Genomic DNA, 16974 nt, shown 5'->3' with positions numbered 1-16974 from the left:
TTGAAATTTCCAACTCTTTCCATAGGAAAATGGGAAGTGGCAGTAAAAGCATCACTCTCAGCCAGGTTCCTTACCCTGTGGACAGCAGCATGCCATGTTTATTTGAATTTTTGGTTTTATTTTTAAAAATTCAGCATCTCCAAGTAATATAGATGTTATTTGCCCTGGTTTTTTCTGGAATTAACAAGAACAACCTAAACTGACCATTCATACACCCCAGAAAGTGATTTGCTCTCCACTACTTTCTAGATTCCCCTGGGTATCATATGCCCAGTACTTGTCAAGTTTCTCAAAGATTTTCCTACAATAACTGTCTACCCTCTGCAGCAGTTAAACCCAAGAGAGTTGTGGATTTTGACTTAATGCACCTCATATCAATGTCCTAACATTTAGCCACAATTTAGACCTAATGTGTTTTTTTTTCTCAGTATTTTTATAAAGCTGTAGAATGCTGGTAACAGCAATAAGGTGGTACTAAAGCCTATAACTGTAGGGTATGTAAAACAAAAAAAATTGTTAATAATGGTCAGTGTTTGTCAACATATTCATCGTGAGTATTTTGAAGACATTGTAAAAACCCCTTTTATCTCATAAAATACAGGAATTGCAATACAGGAACCCATTTATGCATTTCTCTGCATAAGGTATGTGTAAAAACACAATTAAAAGTACATGATGATTGATTGTCACAGACCTGTGTGCAAGTGTATGGTAGAAACCTGAATTCAGAGTTCTTGTGAAAATCCTGTTGCAGCTTTTGATTAAAAAATTGAGTTATTATTTGTGAAATGGGCCCATGCTAGATGTGTGTTATGTATTGCAGGACAAAACCAATTTATACATGTTCATTTAATTAATTAATAATAGTCATATCAATGGCCTCTATAAAGAATAATAGAAAATATTAAGAATAATAAAGAATAGAAAATATAAAGAATAATAAACATTATTCTTTAGAAAACATAGGAAAACCTCTGTAATCATTAGAGGAAAATACCTACTCTTTTAAAACTTCCTTTCTAATTTTTTTCAGTGATTGTAAATCAATCTGTCAATACAATAAATCTTCATAGGCTGGGACAAATTCCTGACATCCAGAAGAATACCCGTATGAATATGCATATTAATATAAATAAACTGCAGGGAAAACTGGCAATGTACACAACTATTTTTTTTTAATTTAATGGCATTCCTATTATTAAAAGAGACTCATCATATAAATAAGTCATCACAAGACACTGATTAAATTTTTGCTGTTAAAATAGTTCCTGTAACAAAAAAAAAAAAAAAAAAACAACCAACAACCCTTAATTTTGTTGCACAGCCATAAAATATAAGCCAGAAGTTGGCCTGGTTTTTACCCTTGTGCTGTTGCACCATCCAAGGCTGCTGCATTTTTTCACCACATCATGGGTGTGTAGATGACAAGAATCAGCTGCAGCTCCTGGTGCAGAGCAGTGGCCATGGCAGCACCTCCTGCTGTGCTCTCTGCTGGGTGCTGTCCAGAGCCTGCATCAGGGCAGCTCCTGGAAATGGCTGCAGCCTTGGGAGGGGAGGGACTGGCCTGGGTGGATGCACAGGGATAAAGTGGAGATCTTTTCATCATCACGTCTAATACACAATATTTTCTTCCTATGCACAGTTCCATAAACAAAACCAAACAATGAAGGTGAGAAAAAAAAACATTAACGCTCAAATATTTTGTATTTTTTTTTCTTTAGGAACCCGATGGAAAAAAAACCAAGAGCAAGATTTAAAGAATGTTCTGAAAAACACTGACCAGGACATACCACTGGTATTTGTCAGTGGGAATCATGATATTGGCAATACTCCATCCAGAGAAACCATAGATGATTATTGCCAGAACTGGGGAGATGACTACTTCAGCTTCTGGGTTGGAGGTGTTTTCTTTCTGGTGTTGAATTCTCAGCTGTACTTTGATTCTTCCAAGTGCCCTGAGTTAAGGCAAGCCCAGGATGCCTGGCTCGATGAGCAGCTGGCTGTTGCTGCAAAGCAGAAATGCAAGCACATAATTGTATTTCAGCACATCCCTCTGTTTCTGAGCCAACCTGATGAAGATGATGATTACTTCAACTTGGAGAAATCAGTTCGTCAGGAGATAATGGAAAAGTTTCATAAAGCAGGTATTTTCTCAAACTTTCCTACTCTTGAATTTTTGTTTCAAATTGTTAATGGCTCTGCTGCCAGACAAAATACATTTAACTTAAATGGTACTGTTTTCAAGGAATTTTTGAATACAGTTTATGAGCCTCATTGTTTCCCATAGATCAAAATTATCAACTGAATCTACTCACCTGTAAAAAGTATCAAAGTTTAAAACTTTGAGTGAGAAGTAAAAAGCTAAACATGAAAAGTTCCTTAGCACAAATAGCAAGGTTTCCATTTTTCAAGTACTGACAGATACAAGGCAACCTGAGTTTTTCCTGCCTACAGAGGGGAAAATCAGGTATTGCCATAGGAGAAAAATACAGAATTTATGTTTTACATAAAACATGGAAACAGAATTCAGAATTACCTTGGAGGTTGCTTTCTCCCACACTAAGCCAATTTTAAACCAAGAGTGTAATGCACCCCAGATTTATTCAGTGTTAAAACAAGTCTTGCTCTGCTAAAATCAGTCCTTTGAAGATCCATTTCTAATAGGGGCCATGTCTGGGATGAAGGGCAGGTGGAGCATGTGCTAAATGAGTAATTGTACCAAATCCCTCAGCTTTGTGTGATGCCACTTGAGCGCCATGGAGACAGACACAGTACACAGCTACTCCTCCATGCTGTTCCCATTGTTTCCTGGTAATTGCCTTCATGTTCCTGGAGTGTGCCAGTCCCTCAAAATTTCCTGCCATCCTGCCATCACTGCATCAGAATGTCATTTTCTCTGTATCTGTAAGAAAGCACATTATTTGGATTGCTGAACAATGCAAATTTTTTATGATCTTGTTCCCAATTTACCATCTAATTGTTAAGCCTGGCCTCATCCAACTCAGCCTAATTTGCAAGCTCTCAGTCTCCTACTGTTTCCAATCAGTGGGGCCAAAATTCACAGCTATCTGAGGGCTCTCCAGGGCACTGATATATTTGCAGATTCAAGATTTACAAGTGGGATTTTTTTCCCCATAAGGAGACACGCTGAGAACACCTCCTATCTTTTCATTTTTGTGTTAGTGTCAGTATGGTGGGGAGTGTTGCTCTTGGAGAGCTGGGCAGCTGTGACTGCCTGTGTACCATGGACTGCAGCACATCCTAGTTATGGGTGTATCCCAGGAAACTGGCATTAATGTGGGAACCAAAACAGTTCTTTGCTAGGATTTTCTGTCATCCAGCTGGTTTACTAACATTTGACAGCACTCAGTACTGGGAACACAATTCATCCAGAGGTGAAAGAAACATTATCACTGTAACATTGTTGTTACATTGTGGTGTTTCTTAGAAGGGTGTCCAGAGGCTTAACCAGAAGTTGGGAAGGTTTCAAATGATGGGGGAAAGGTATGGAATGGGAATGAGCAATCCAACTCTAGGGAAGAAATTCCCAAACTCCTTTCTGCACCACCTTTCTGTTCCCTCCATCATCATTTCTCCTTGTGTCCCTCATTCCCATCTCTAATAAGTTGTTTGGTTTCTTAATGGGTGTGTTTAAACACTGATCTTTGGCATGCTCCTTACTATACACTGACTCAATAGGTAACATTTGCAAGCCAATAATCAAACATTTTGCTAATGAAATGAATACAGAGAACAAGCAGCTCAGTAACTCAGACTGCTGAGAAAAATGAGCAGAATCAAAAGTTGGCTCAGAGTTACCTTAGTAACAGGTGCATTCTGTTTCCATTTTATTATTCTGTTTAAGAGCAGCTTTTGTGAGACCACTGAGGTCTCAGTGGGTTGCAGAGAGGCTGTTGGCATGGTGGCATAGAGGCACAGAGATGCAAGGACCCCACTTGCTTTCTGAACCTCTGCTTTGCTAAAGAACAATCAAGTTTAGCACATCATTAGACATGAAACTGGTTTTCCCCCAGTTCATTTCATACATTCTTGGAGGATTAAAACACAGGATATTGCCAATGAAATCCCATACTTTCCTTTTTTAAATTTAGAAATTTGGTGTAACAATTTATTCTGGAAAAAAAAAATTCAGTGTGCCTTTTTAGGAGACCACCAGGCTATCACTATTCTTCTGCCCCAACCTGTCACCAGTCTTTCCTTCCTCCCTTCCTTCTGCCTCTTGCTGTTTCAGTGCTTATAACCATGTTTGTTGTGTCATTATGTCAGTAACATGTATGGTTTAGGGTGTTTGGCATCATAAGATGGGCATCATATTTCAGTTGTTTATAACCCAGGATCAAACCTGGAATTACCCCAGTTCTCTCATGTTTATACTTTTTCTAAAAGTGTCAAACAAGGTTAGAGAGGTACAGGAAAGGAAAGATAATCTAGTCATTGAAGTCTTTATGAGAACAAAGACATTCATATGGATTGTGTAGGAAATAGATTCTTAAAGTATGGTCATATTGGTCATATGGTAGCAGGTGCTTTAAACTGAGGTATGCAACTTCAGAAAATTTTTATTTTAATTCCAAAGCCCAGATCTTCTGTAGTTATTATCTTCTAATCACTCCCATGTTACAGAATGGTTTTGTTGTAAGTATCTGCTTATTACAAGCAGAGATAAAAGACTAACTGTAGAGGCTACATCTGGTATGAAATACTGAATTGCATTTCTCACATTAGAAGTGTCCTTAACAGTTGGGCTAATTAAAGATAAAATCATGTCCTTATGATAAATATTTATAATTGAAAATCTGGCACTTGTAAATATGTATTACTACTGTGCAAAGTTAAACCATACTTGCAAGCTGCATGTGTAAGAAGTCCTGCTAGACCATGGTTTTTTTAAATGCATCATAAGAACTGTTGTCCTTGAAAATGTGATTTTGGTCACAGTGAAAACCAACTCAGTTGAGAGCAGAGTTTAGGATTTAAGCAGAGGTACCTTTCTGAAGGTGTATTGGAATAACTCCTGCAAGTTGAGCCAAAGTTGTCAAAGCTCTGTCTCTTCCACATGCAGACATAAAGTACAGAAAAATCCCGTGTGCAGGAGCTGTGAAAGAGCTGACCTGACGTTCTCATCTGTGACATCTGCTGGAGTCACTCGGCTCTGCTGCAAGAAATGCATATTCAGCTTTTAAGGATTTTACAGTGCTGATATAAATAGGTTTCCTCATAGCTTTGTAGGGAAAATAAAGAAGTAGTAATGGTCTAGCCAAAAAATCTGGTCTGCAAGTCATGTGTCTTTGATAAACATAAGCAGCAAATTACGTTTTCAAATCAGGCAGTTTATGTAATAGAAGACCTACTTTTTCTTACATACCTCATTCCAGTAAAATTTTCTTAGGACATTAAATATTTTTTCTATGACCTGAAAAGTATGTATATTTTTGGTGAGCTATATACAGTCTTTTAAAGACTTTTTATCCTTAGAACCATCACTGACACCCTGAGCATTACTTATATTAGGTAATACAATATAGCAATAAATGTTTCTTAATGGCACAAATCAACTAAAGCAGTTAAGGAAATGTCTAAACGTGTTTAACAGCTCTGTTGAATAAAACCTAAATTAATAGATGGTTTTTCACCAACAAGGTTGAAAAGAGATCTTCTTTCAGAGTTAGATTAAGAATATGTGGTCTATGTAGCTGAGATGCATCTTAAAGAAAATAACTAGACCAGAGATAGAAATATACAGAAGGAAATTCCCTACAGTCTTCAGCTTTTTTTAATTAAAAAGTTTTAAATTTGTCCAAGTGTCTTCAAAGCAATTTTTCAGATGTGGTTAAAAGTATTTAATGTGCACATAGGGGCAAAAATAACAACCTAACTTCATTAAATGGTATATTTTTTCATTATATTTGTGACTGGAGGTGCTGTAACTTCTAACACCTTTACTCATTAAAAGTGTGTGATATAGCTTCATTCTCCTCTTAGAAATGTTGTGACAGGAGAGCAGTGTTAAAAGAAGAAGAAGCTCTCAGAACATCCACAGCTGAGATATATTTGAGCACAGAATTAAAGCATGGAGTGTTGAAAGCTGTTGTTTCTAAAATTTACCAGACAACATATGCTATGTTTCATTATTTTCTTTGTTGTGTAATCAGAGTTGACAGGGGAGTAATATTTTCATCTTCCTGCCATTGAGACCTCGATTTTGGCAAAGCCCATACATTGAGTGAGTAATCTCATTGCTTATGTGTCAGTATTTAAGATAATTTAAATACTCTTAACTTCAGTGATTTAGATCAACCTCTTTCAAGATTGCAATTATGCACTTATGGCCCAGGTAGAGTGACCACATTTGATATATTCTAGGTAAGAACAGTTTCCCAGGTATGGCAATGTAAATCTTGCATGGACATAAACAAACATAGATTTTTTTAAATTGTTTTTTCAGAAGTTCAGCAGCAAGTACAAAATACATATAGTGTGTAAGGACATTAAGTGATATTTGTTCTCAGAAAAATATTAAAAATCAGTTTTATCCATTGGACAAAAGCTTCTTCTTGATCCTTAGAGCACACAGCAATCCAGGACTGTTTGGGGTTTGTGTCAGCTCTGTGAGAAAGCATCACTTTCAGATGGGAAAAAGTAGGCACAGGAGGCATTCACAAAAATGAACTTGAAGAACAGAGTGACCTTCTAGAGACAGGACCTTTAAAGGCTTATTTAGACCAGTGCTCTAATTAGGTGATCTGGAATCACCCTCTGGCTGTGCCTGTTGTTCCTCCTCTGATTAGATAGGAAAAACAAGTAACACCAAAATCCTTTTCTATATAGCTCCATTTAGCATTGTCTTATAGAAAGAAGCTTTCAACATAAATATACTTTTCAAAATAATATGTGGTCTCCTACTTACTCTGACCACCTGACCACCAGCCACACCAAACTCCTGATCCTTTAGGCTACAAAGCAAATTTAAGGCAGAGGTTTCCTGCACGTTTGCAGGACAATGTTTGCAAACAAGAGTGCATGGGATATTTCTATTGAAATGCTTATAGAGCTGTGCAATGTAAATTCTAATTACTCAGTTCTTTTTTATTCACACAGCTCTTCTGAGGAGGGACAACAGGGAGCTTCAAAAGGGCTACACAAAATAATCCTGTGTGCTACTGAGGGCTGACCAAAGAGTTTATGAAAGAGAGGATGTTGATCCCAATACTTACCAGTGGGACTGTTTCCTTCTTCTGGTGCTCTGTTGGGAAATTATTGGGGTGTTGGTTTATTTTGATAACAGAGTCTGAGAGCTGCCTGAGCACTGAGCAGTTAACAGTGCTGTGACTGATGCTTTCACATCTTTCTTTGCTGCTGTAACACCTGCTTGGCAGATGAGGCAATGGGAGCACTCTGAAATTGCAATGAGATAAAATCAATTCTATTCCACTGAAGAGATTTTGTTTTCAAAGACTTCTAAATATTATTATTCCTTGTGTAGCACTGGAGTCTTGAAAAGATGAGATACACCACGTGCCCCGGGGGAGAAAAAAGGTGCAGCAAAAAATGCCTATGGTTAATGTGGCTCTTGTAGGGAAGCTGAAAGAACATCATTTTGGAGTGCAAAATTGTTGAGAGAACAGGTATCACTCTTGAACCAACCACATTGTTCAGCACTTCAGACAGCAGCTGTACTCTGCAAGTGAAAGGAAGGAAGAAAAGCCAGTTTGTGCCTGAAACTCCAGGGAAAATGTTCAGATCAATTTATCCATATGACTTAAATGGTTGTATTTGCCAGAAACACTGCCTTTCACAAAATACCTGTGCACTGTAACCTGTGTGGGGGTGTACACACATCTCAGAGCAGCATCTCCCTGTGCCTGGATACTTACTTGGTTCTCCTCTCTTTGTAAACTATGACAGGGTACAAGAGTGTTGATAGCATTCAGATCCTCCAATACAATTTAATGTCTTTACAGAACTGCCTCTCCACCTTTTTGCTTCTGCTTTGGCTCTACTGGTGCTCCTCCCTAGCTCCTGCACTTTTGGGGACAAATGTATCCAGGATCAGCTTTTTCTAGTCTGTTCTCTTTCTTCAGTCCTTGACTGAGAAACAGATTTGTGTGGTGACCCATGGATTTTTGGATAGACATAACTCTGTTTAAAATCTAATTTTATCATTAAACTTGAACAGCTAACTGAAAAGCAGAGTAATGGGAGCAGAATGAGGGTCTCAATAGCCCAGTCTCTTGCTGCTCCCACTCCCCAAACTCTTGTGAAGGGCACAGGATAGAAAAGTGCATAATGGTATTTTTTTTCCAGGCCTCTTCCCACCTCCAAGATTTTTTCTTTCAAGGACTTAACTGTGTCATATTAATGTTACCAACATAATGCAATTTAGTGATTCCTCTCTAAATTTGTTCAGTTGATTTGTGAAAACTTCCAGCTTTCACAGTGGTCTGCAGGAGGGAATTTCATGTTTCACAGCTCTCTGAAGAAATGCTGCCTTTTGTTTGCTTTGAACTTCACCTGCAGTCTGGGTGGAGATCCATCAACCAGTACATGAAATGCAGTGAACATTGATTCATGTCTGCAGTTACTGTAAAAAATAGTTCATTAATCAGCACTTAAAAGGTGACAATCTGAACCATGTGATAAATTTTGTAGTTCAGTCAGAACTACCTTTTTTCCCCAAATTCTCTACAGAGAGCATGGAAAGAGAGGCAAAGTCTGTACTGTACCCATTACATATTTATTATGTCATTCATATTGCACTAATTTTGCCTTCTCCTTCTTTTACAGTCTCATTTGCTTTTGCTGAGAAAAGCATTTATTTAATTGAAGGCTCAGTCTAAATAAAGCATGCTACTGATTGCCTATGCTGATTATTCCAGGCATTCTCCTCCTAATTTGGAAAATCTGCTTGCTTTTCTTTGGTTTATTTTTATGTTGGTAATTTTTTTCCTGTATTTTTACTCTGTCCATAGTGCTGGGTTGAGCAGTTTGATTTCCAGCTGAGGTGAGGTCAGTCACATTTTGGACACAGCAAACCTGCCTCAAAAATGGGGTTTGTACATTTGGAACTAGAGTTGGAAAACAGCTTCTTCTGAAGCTCTACTACTTATTTGGAGAGCTGGCTTTAGAAAGCAGACACAGAAAACAAAAGAGAGGGTAGCAAAGTCTTCAGAGGCACTTTTGAATTTCCTTTTGAAAAATGTCTGCAGTAGAAACCATGAGTCAAGTGTTCATAATGTGGTTTTGACTTGGAAAAAGATATCCAAATTAAAATATGAACTTAGTTTGAAATTTTATTAAAATAGAGTTGTGCTGTAAAGATTCTGCCTATGAAACAGGTAGCATCAAAGGCAGGATGCTAAACTGCATGAGGTGGTTATTGCCCTCCCCAGCACTCCCCTCTTACCTTGCCTCAACCTCTGTGTTGCCTTACAGCCCCAAGGGCCATAATGCAGTCTGTGAATTAGCATAAAACCAAAGTGTTTATATGCTTTAGTCATGGTTGAGCTGATGAAAAGTCTAAGGCTTATCAACATATTTAAGTATTACATCTTATCACATGACTCTTTTAACAATCCTTGTTTGGGTTTGTTGTTACATCATGAATAATTTTTGCTAAGTAGGTTGCTCTGGGCTCAAAGGACTTGTATCAAAATAGGTATTTCATTCTTTAGTAGGGATGCATTATTCTGAAGGGAAAAATAGTTACCATCATATCTTTGGAAAAGGAAAATCTTTTTGTCTTCTAGATTTAGCTTTTTCAGATCAGAACTAAAAAGGAAATTTTGTGCTTGATCAGAAAGTGATGGTAAATTGGATGGCAGGAGAACAGCTTTGGTTTACTAAAATCAGGAGCAATTCCTGTATCTAAACCTTTTTTACAAAGACATTGACTTTTTTCACATCTTGACTGATTCTTAAAAGTCCTGTTTGGTAGCAGGCATGAAGCTCAGTGGGTTTAGGTGTTTTCTTGACTCAAGTATTAAGTTTTAGCATAGACAGAACAGGACCTGGTACCCAGCCCTGGGTGGAGCCTGTTCTGTATCTCTGGCTTCCAGTCTTGTCCTGGTCAAAAAATTGATTTGGCAGTTCAGACCTTTTTTCCTTAGCAGATACTCTGTAATCTGTGTCATGTTAAGCAGTCTGACATCAGATGATGATGATGATCACAGATACAGGATGTGTGGATTGTTTTGCCTTTTTTTTAGTGTAACTGTCTGCACAGTTTTTTACTTTATTCTGATTTTAATCCATTTTTTCTTTAATGAATAATCCATTAGGTATGAATAGTGTCTTGCAGTAATGGATCCAGCTTTTTTTAGTAAATGGATACTGTGAAACCTCCAGTCACATTTAAATTCAAATAACTGTGTATTTCATAAAAAATGAAATAATGAATGCTTGTGAAGGTGCTGTTCTTTGGACATTTATTTACACAGGAATTCTGTAGTATTTCATACACCTTTTATATCAATGCTTCTTCCAGCTGCTGTTTAAGAACCCAGTGATAAAACACAAAAAATCACTGCTCCACCTTCCTTTCTTCTGTTGTAGTGGGAAGGGACTGGATGTTTCAGTATATAGCTGGATGCATTTTACTGACCTGGGGTAAAGTGGGCTATAAAAACAAGGTCAGCCAGGAGGTTCTTTCTTCAGGTTCTTTCTTCAGAGAGTTGAGGGGGAAGGGCTGGGGGTGTCTGTTGCTAGCAACTTGGCATTATTACTTCAGATAAACATCTGAAATTAATAACTTAAATCTGAGTGCAAACATCTCTAAGATTCGTTTTATGTTACAGATCAAAAGCAAGAGCAAAGTAAATTGCCTGCTTGTCATCTTGGTGGTACTGCAGTGACTGGTCCAGCTTTCCTGCTTGTGCCTGCTCACAGAGTGGGTACAGCACAGCTGGGTGAACAGGAAAGTGCTCCTGCAGAAAAACCCCATAGTGAGCCTCCATCAGTACCCAGCAGAGCCCTGTTTGTGTCCTTGTTCAAGGTGTAACATCCTGGAACCCAGCACTAACAGGAGTTAATAGTAGCACTAAAGGGTATCTGAAAACTGAAGTCTGGGCTAATTTTTTACTGCTGTGTGTCTCTGTCTAGGATGGGTTTCTCAAAATCATTCCTTGAATTATGAGACAAGTGGAACGTTTTTTTCTTTAGCATAACTACAATTCCTTTATAACTTTTGTATCCTCTGTCCTTCTGCTTAGGGTCTGGTTTACCAAATGATGACACAAAGCTTTGGCTTCTTTTCCTCTTTTAAATTGAAATGTCAAATTCTCTGGATGGTGGGAAGATGCTACTTTAGGACACAGAGAACTTAATTCCCTTCCAAAGTACCTATTTCTGTTACTAAAAGTGTGTCACATGGCTTTGCACCTCACTATGGGTTTATGATTCTTACTTGTTCTTAATTTTTTTCATAGACTAAAGTAGTTCTGCTTACCCACAGAAAAAGTGGGAAATACTGAAGAGACCTTGTTACCTTGTTATAGTAGCAGCATCACTGACTTTTGTATTCCACCACTGCCTTTTGAGGGACTCTGACTGGGTTTCTCCCAAGATGTAAAAACACTTCACCAGCTTTGCTGGGTTTCTGCAGCTGGCTCACACAAGCTCCCAGAGCTGTCCTGCAGTTTCTCACCCCATGCAGCAGCCAGAGTGGTTCCACTGCAGGATAATCAGCCCTGGGACACTGAATCAGGGGAGCAGACAGCCTGGAGCTGACAATGCCCTGCTACCATTGCTCAGTGACAAGGTGGCTTCATTCTCTGTTTTCCACATTGACTCATTTGCTGTTTGAGAAGGGCTTGGGTTTGAAATATGAAAGCCCATGTAGCTCTTACCAGACACACAGCAGAATAATTTATATTTTGCTTTCCAAGCTGCTTAATTTTTAACTATACTTTGAGCCAAGTTTATATATTTTATATCAGTCTCCAGATCACTCACTCCTACAAAAGCAAAGGATTGATGTTAGCCAGCTGTCTTAAGATGGGTTCACCTACTTCCTTTTTCACTTTATCTCTGTGAAAGAGATCTAAATCTACTGCAGGAGAAAATGTGGAAGGTTTTTTCTGGCTAGAGAAATAAGGATTTCCATGTGAAGCTGTAGCATGTTCCTCATTACAGCTCTCTGGCTTTAAATTGCCTATTTTCCAGGATTTCTGCTGTCTGAAGGCAAAATCAGTTGTTGGTAGCTTTTTATTTTTTAAATGTCATTTAAGGTTGTAATGTCTCACAAATTCCCCTCTCTGGCCTGCCAACAAAATTTCCAGTATTTTTAGTCATCTGATCCAGTAATTTTTCTGTTTCACAACAGTATAAAGTAGCATTAGATGCAGCTTCAGGAACCTGTAAGGGTCTGGACCAAGGGTCTAAGGACCAAGCATGCCAAAGCATAATCCCAAATCCCATTTGTAAAATTAGCTATTTATCCTAACTCCACATTTCCATTCAAAATAAAACATACACTACCTTAAATTAGCAAGAAAAGTGATGAATTTTTTTGTTACCAAACTCTGAGTGCTGTTCAGTGTGCTGCTCAGCTCTGCCTATGGGCACAGCTTGGAAAGGCTAAATGGCAAAGGAAGGTGTGAATGAAAAGCTTTGTCCAGGGCAGAACGTTCTCTCCCAGGGAGGAAGCTCCATTCTCAACTCTTGTGAGGGGGTTTGCAAACTTTGACAGGAAAGAGAAGTACTCAGCAACAAGATGATGTTTGTTTTTTTTAATTCATTTAAGGCGTCATCATTTTGTAGTAATAAAAGTATTTTGTTAAAATTTATCAGATATGGGGAGGGGAAGATAATCCATTTGGTAGCATGAATCTGATTTGTAAAGACAATCAAAAAGGCCATTCAGAGAAACAAGTACAGCTTCTACCCATTTGTTGGTTTATGTTTGCAAGACAGCAGAAACAAAAATTAGAAATTACTGGTTTGGAGGTGAGAATGACATAATTCATTTAATTTCAAATAGTTTCAAAATTTCTGTAAAAACTCCATATGTTTTACTCCAATGAAGTCCAAAATATAAGTAATCTGGGGGGTTAAAAAAAAAAGGGAAAGAGAACAGCCTTAAGTCATTAAAAATAGAGAGGGAATCAGAGTCACCTGCCTTGTTTGTCCCCATACATGATAAATGTTCATTCATGTCATTCCAAGCCTGACTCTTGCAGGTGTCAACCTTTCCTTTCCTGGCTGCTCCTCTTTCTCCCTCTCTTCTTAAAACTTCTGCTTTATTAGATTTCTTTGATGTACCTGGCTTTGGTTCCATCTGTGATATCCTCAATGTCTTGTGAAATGACTACAAGTTACCTTCTCCTGTGTGTTTCTTGTTTGTCTTGCCCCTTCAGTTTTCTTAAGGTCACTGGCCTTGGGTGTAGAGGTTTAAGCTCTCCTTGGGAAATTTTCTTCATGCTAATTGACAAATACAGCTCTGCCCTCTTCACCTTTCAGCCTGTGTTTCAATCATTCTCTAGGCAGGGATCTCATTTTAATCAGCTGCTTCTGGACTGTCCCTTCTTTCTAGGCAAGGGAGTGGGGAGAAAGCAAACACACCTTGCAGTGAGCATGAAGAACTCAGAGTCCAGTAACCCTAAACTCAGCTGGTGGAGCACAATAAAGTTTGATTATTTATTACTATTAGAATCATTTACAAATTATTTGTTTAAAATGCAAGTTTGGGTAAATGTTTTAGTTTTAACTTTATGCTTAATGAGCCATTAAAGAAGGAAGCTAAATCTGACACCTGTAAGGTGCTAACTAAATATAAACTCTGTATTTTTTTTTTTCTTTTTTTCTTTACCAGGCATTAGAGCTGTATTTTCTGGGCATTACCACAGGAATGCTGGAGGGTCCTACAAAGGCCTGGAAATGGTGGTGTCATCAGCTATAGGATGTCAGCTGGGACAGGACACACACGGCCTTCGGGTGGTGGTTGTGACAGAGGAGAAGGTGGTGCACAGATACTACAGCTTAACTGACCTGGGCAGCCATGGCATAGAGAAGGAGCTGCTGGATATGCTTGCTAAGCAAAAGTAGGCTGTGTCAAAAGAGATTTTTCTGTGTTAGATAAATGTAAACAGTTTCCTAAAGTTTCCCCAAGCAGAACTCCAGATTTCTGACTGCAGTGTCCAGAACAAGTCTCAGTTTGTTGTCATCCTAAATAACAAGGAAGCTGTTGACATGTTTTTCTTTTTGAAAATGAGACCTATGAGGAATATGGGAGAAGAGCAGAGCTAATATGTAATGTGTGATTGAAAAGTACAGTTCTGAGAATTTTCACTTTGCTCCTAGGTAATACTTTCTTATTACAGAGAAACTGGTGTCTGTAACCCTTTAACTTGAGAGGGTATTTCAAAACCAATAAATTTACTAATTTCTGTTACCTTCTGGACAATATGAATAGGGCACATTTTACAGAAACAAATCTCAAAAAATGTGAAATTAGCAGAATACTGCTGAATTTTAGCAACTTTTGGATCATATCCTTTTACCTTGGTGTATTTTCTCCCATTTCCCACACTTTATTTTCTTAGCTCTTCAGAGCCAGGAGCAATAGGAGACACATTCTGGTTTGCAGTCACAGCTTGGGTTTCTGTTATATCTGTTATAAAATTTTATATAATGTTATATAGTTTTATAGTTTCCATTATATAGTTTTATATAATGAATGAAAAGTCTGTAAATGAGGCTGATATAAATGTCACTGACAGAAGCTAAGGGTGAAACAACTACTTCCATTTTGAAATTTCACTGCCATTCAATTAGCATATATCCTGGCTCTAGCTATGGAAGTTGGAATAATTGTATGGGGAGAATATTCTGTACAGAATACTGTAATCAGAAGTCACTTTGTTGATTCCTAGACAAACAGAGAACTTTGATTTCCAAATGCAATGTAGAGTGCCTTACTGTAAGGCAATGCAGAATACTACAGAATATTGAAAACCCTAAAAAGTATGTTTTCTTCACTGCAATAAGTCTTCAAAAACAAATTTATAAAATAGTTTACATGCTGCAATCCACCTCTTTTTTTAGCAAGTGTATCTAATTTGTTGCAAATAAATTCTTCATGTAATTAAATCATAGCTGTTGGGGTTTTTAAGTATTTAGTTGAACGCATTACAATCCATGCCATGGGTTATCTGGAACTGGAGCTGGTGCAGCTTTGGCACCTGAAGAGGGAGGAGGAACACAGTGAGCATCATTAATGCATTCTGTCCTGTTTTATGTATGTACTCACATAAAACAGTGTTCCCTAGAGGGTATTCCAGGTATTTAAACACGGTGGAAAGTAGGAAATGCTCTGCTGAAGAGTCAGTTTAATTACATTTTACTTACAACAGTTTATCAAGGAGTCTCCTTCAAGCCTGATTAATGGAACTGCTGAGACTGTAAAATCACCTTTGCCTTGCAGCAAGTGGCTGTACCTGCAGCTGGACAGGCCCACCTGGGGACTGCAGCCCCATGGCAGCAGCTTGAGCAGAGGTGATGTTGGATTCAGAGAGAAAGGAGGGGATTTTGCTTTTATTCTCCAGCTGCTTTTGCTTAGGTGCATGTTTTCACAGTCTCATTTTCAGTAGAATGAGAGAAAATGGAAAAGGAGAGAACATTTTGTAGCTATATAATACAATCATGGGAAGGATATTTAACCATAGTTTGTGGCTGGACATTCCCGTATGTAGAAAGTTATAAAAATAAGCTAAAAATGTGGGTTTTTACCAGCATAAATGACAAATTGTGTTTCCTCACTTTTCTTAGTGTAATTAGCTGGTTAAGAATTAATACTGATGCTTTAACTAATTTGAAATGGCAGAGGTCCTTGCTGTCACTATGCCTCATCTTCCTTATGTCAAGAAAAATAAAATATGTTAAATTATGAAACAATTCACCCATGGAGACCCTAATTATAATTTAAAACAACATCTTTTGATGTTGAGGACATTATTTTGGTACCTCCAGCAGGGTTGGTAAGTGTAACTCTCTGTCAGTGTCAGCATATGACTGCCTTTAAAGCAAGATATGTCACTAACAGTTCAAAGTGCTGATGAAGCAAGAGAGCAAGGGAGTCCTCCTCTTGCTGTGGGCTCAAGGGGCTGGACAGAGATTTAAAAACATCAAGTGATCACAGTTCATTTTGGTTTCTCTTAGGCTGCTAAAAGGATGAGATAAACTTCGATGTCTCTTATTAAATGAGAAAAATTCACATGAGAACAGCAGAGGAACCTGTGAGGTAACCACACACTACTGTAATCAAGTGCAGTCTGAGGGGAGACTTGTGAACATGAGGCAAATGTCTGAAAACAAAGTCTTTGGGAGAAATACTGGTTTTCCAGCTTCAGTGTAAGCAAATTTAAGAACACACTATTTCTGAACCTTTCCATAAAGTCATTAAGGCATGAGTACACTCTGTTTGCCTACTGCTTGCCTTTAGTGCATTTGGGTCCAGCATCTCATCTTGCAGGTTTTAATAGAGGTAATATTTTTATAGAGCTACAGTATTCAGCTCCTGGAGATTAGAGACAGAGATGAAACACCAGATGTCTCATTAAAAATCACATTTTACACTAGCAGAAGTAAAGTCTCCCCTGGCACCCCTATTTGCAGACAGCCTATGCCATGGTCACTGCTTGATGATTCCTTTCTTACCTCAGCTCAGCTACTTGGTTCCCAGTGTCTGCTTTTCCCAGACAGTATCCTCAGCTGGTTTTATTCTGCTGTGAGAAAAATAACTGAAGACACATCTAATGTAAGCAAATCAAACAGCAGGAGGAAAACCTAAACATTTCCCTGCTTCACAGGGCCCAGGTCCCCATGTGTGTCATGGCACAAGTGGCTGTGTCACTGCAGGCTCACTCATCCTGTCACTGCTTAATGCTGGGAAAAAGCAACTGCTGCTCTTCACACCCTCCCTGAGCCTTTCTGGGCAGACTCCAGCTGAACACAGCAATG

The 16974-nt window shown here is 38.3% G+C and overlaps 1 protein-coding gene and 1 long non-coding RNA gene across 4 annotated transcripts in view; one reads left to right on the top strand and one right to left on the bottom strand.

Moving 5' to 3' along the window:
- CPPED1 (calcineurin like phosphoesterase domain containing 1) overlaps positions 1 to 15105 on the top strand; it is a 54290-nt gene extending 39185 nt beyond the window's left edge. For all 3 annotated transcript variants that reach the window (XM_054643658.2, XM_077187120.1, XM_054643657.2), the window contains exons 3-4: positions 1722 to 2144; positions 13829 to 15105. In XM_054643658.2, coding sequence (XP_054499633.2) covers positions 1722 to 2144; positions 13829 to 14061 — 656 coding nt within the window. In that variant the 3' untranslated portion in view covers positions 14062 to 15105. The remainder of the gene's footprint in view (positions 1 to 1721; positions 2145 to 13828) is intronic.
- Positions 2142 to 13832, bottom strand: LOC143695379 (uncharacterized). The gene is made up of 3 exons (XR_013184514.1): positions 7236 to 13832; positions 5009 to 5176; positions 2142 to 2902 (listed from the first exon to the last, which is right to left on the bottom strand). It is a non-coding gene; the product is annotated as an uncharacterized LOC143695379 (long non-coding RNA).
- Positions 15106 to 16974: the final 1869 nt, after the last annotated feature.

The sequence above is a fragment of the Agelaius phoeniceus genome, chromosome 16 (assembly GCF_051311805.1).
Source record: "Agelaius phoeniceus isolate bAgePho1 chromosome 16, bAgePho1.hap1, whole genome shotgun sequence".
NCBI lineage: Eukaryota > Metazoa > Chordata > Aves > Passeriformes > Icteridae > Agelaius > Agelaius phoeniceus.
This window is presented reverse-complemented; position numbering and strand designations above follow the sequence as displayed.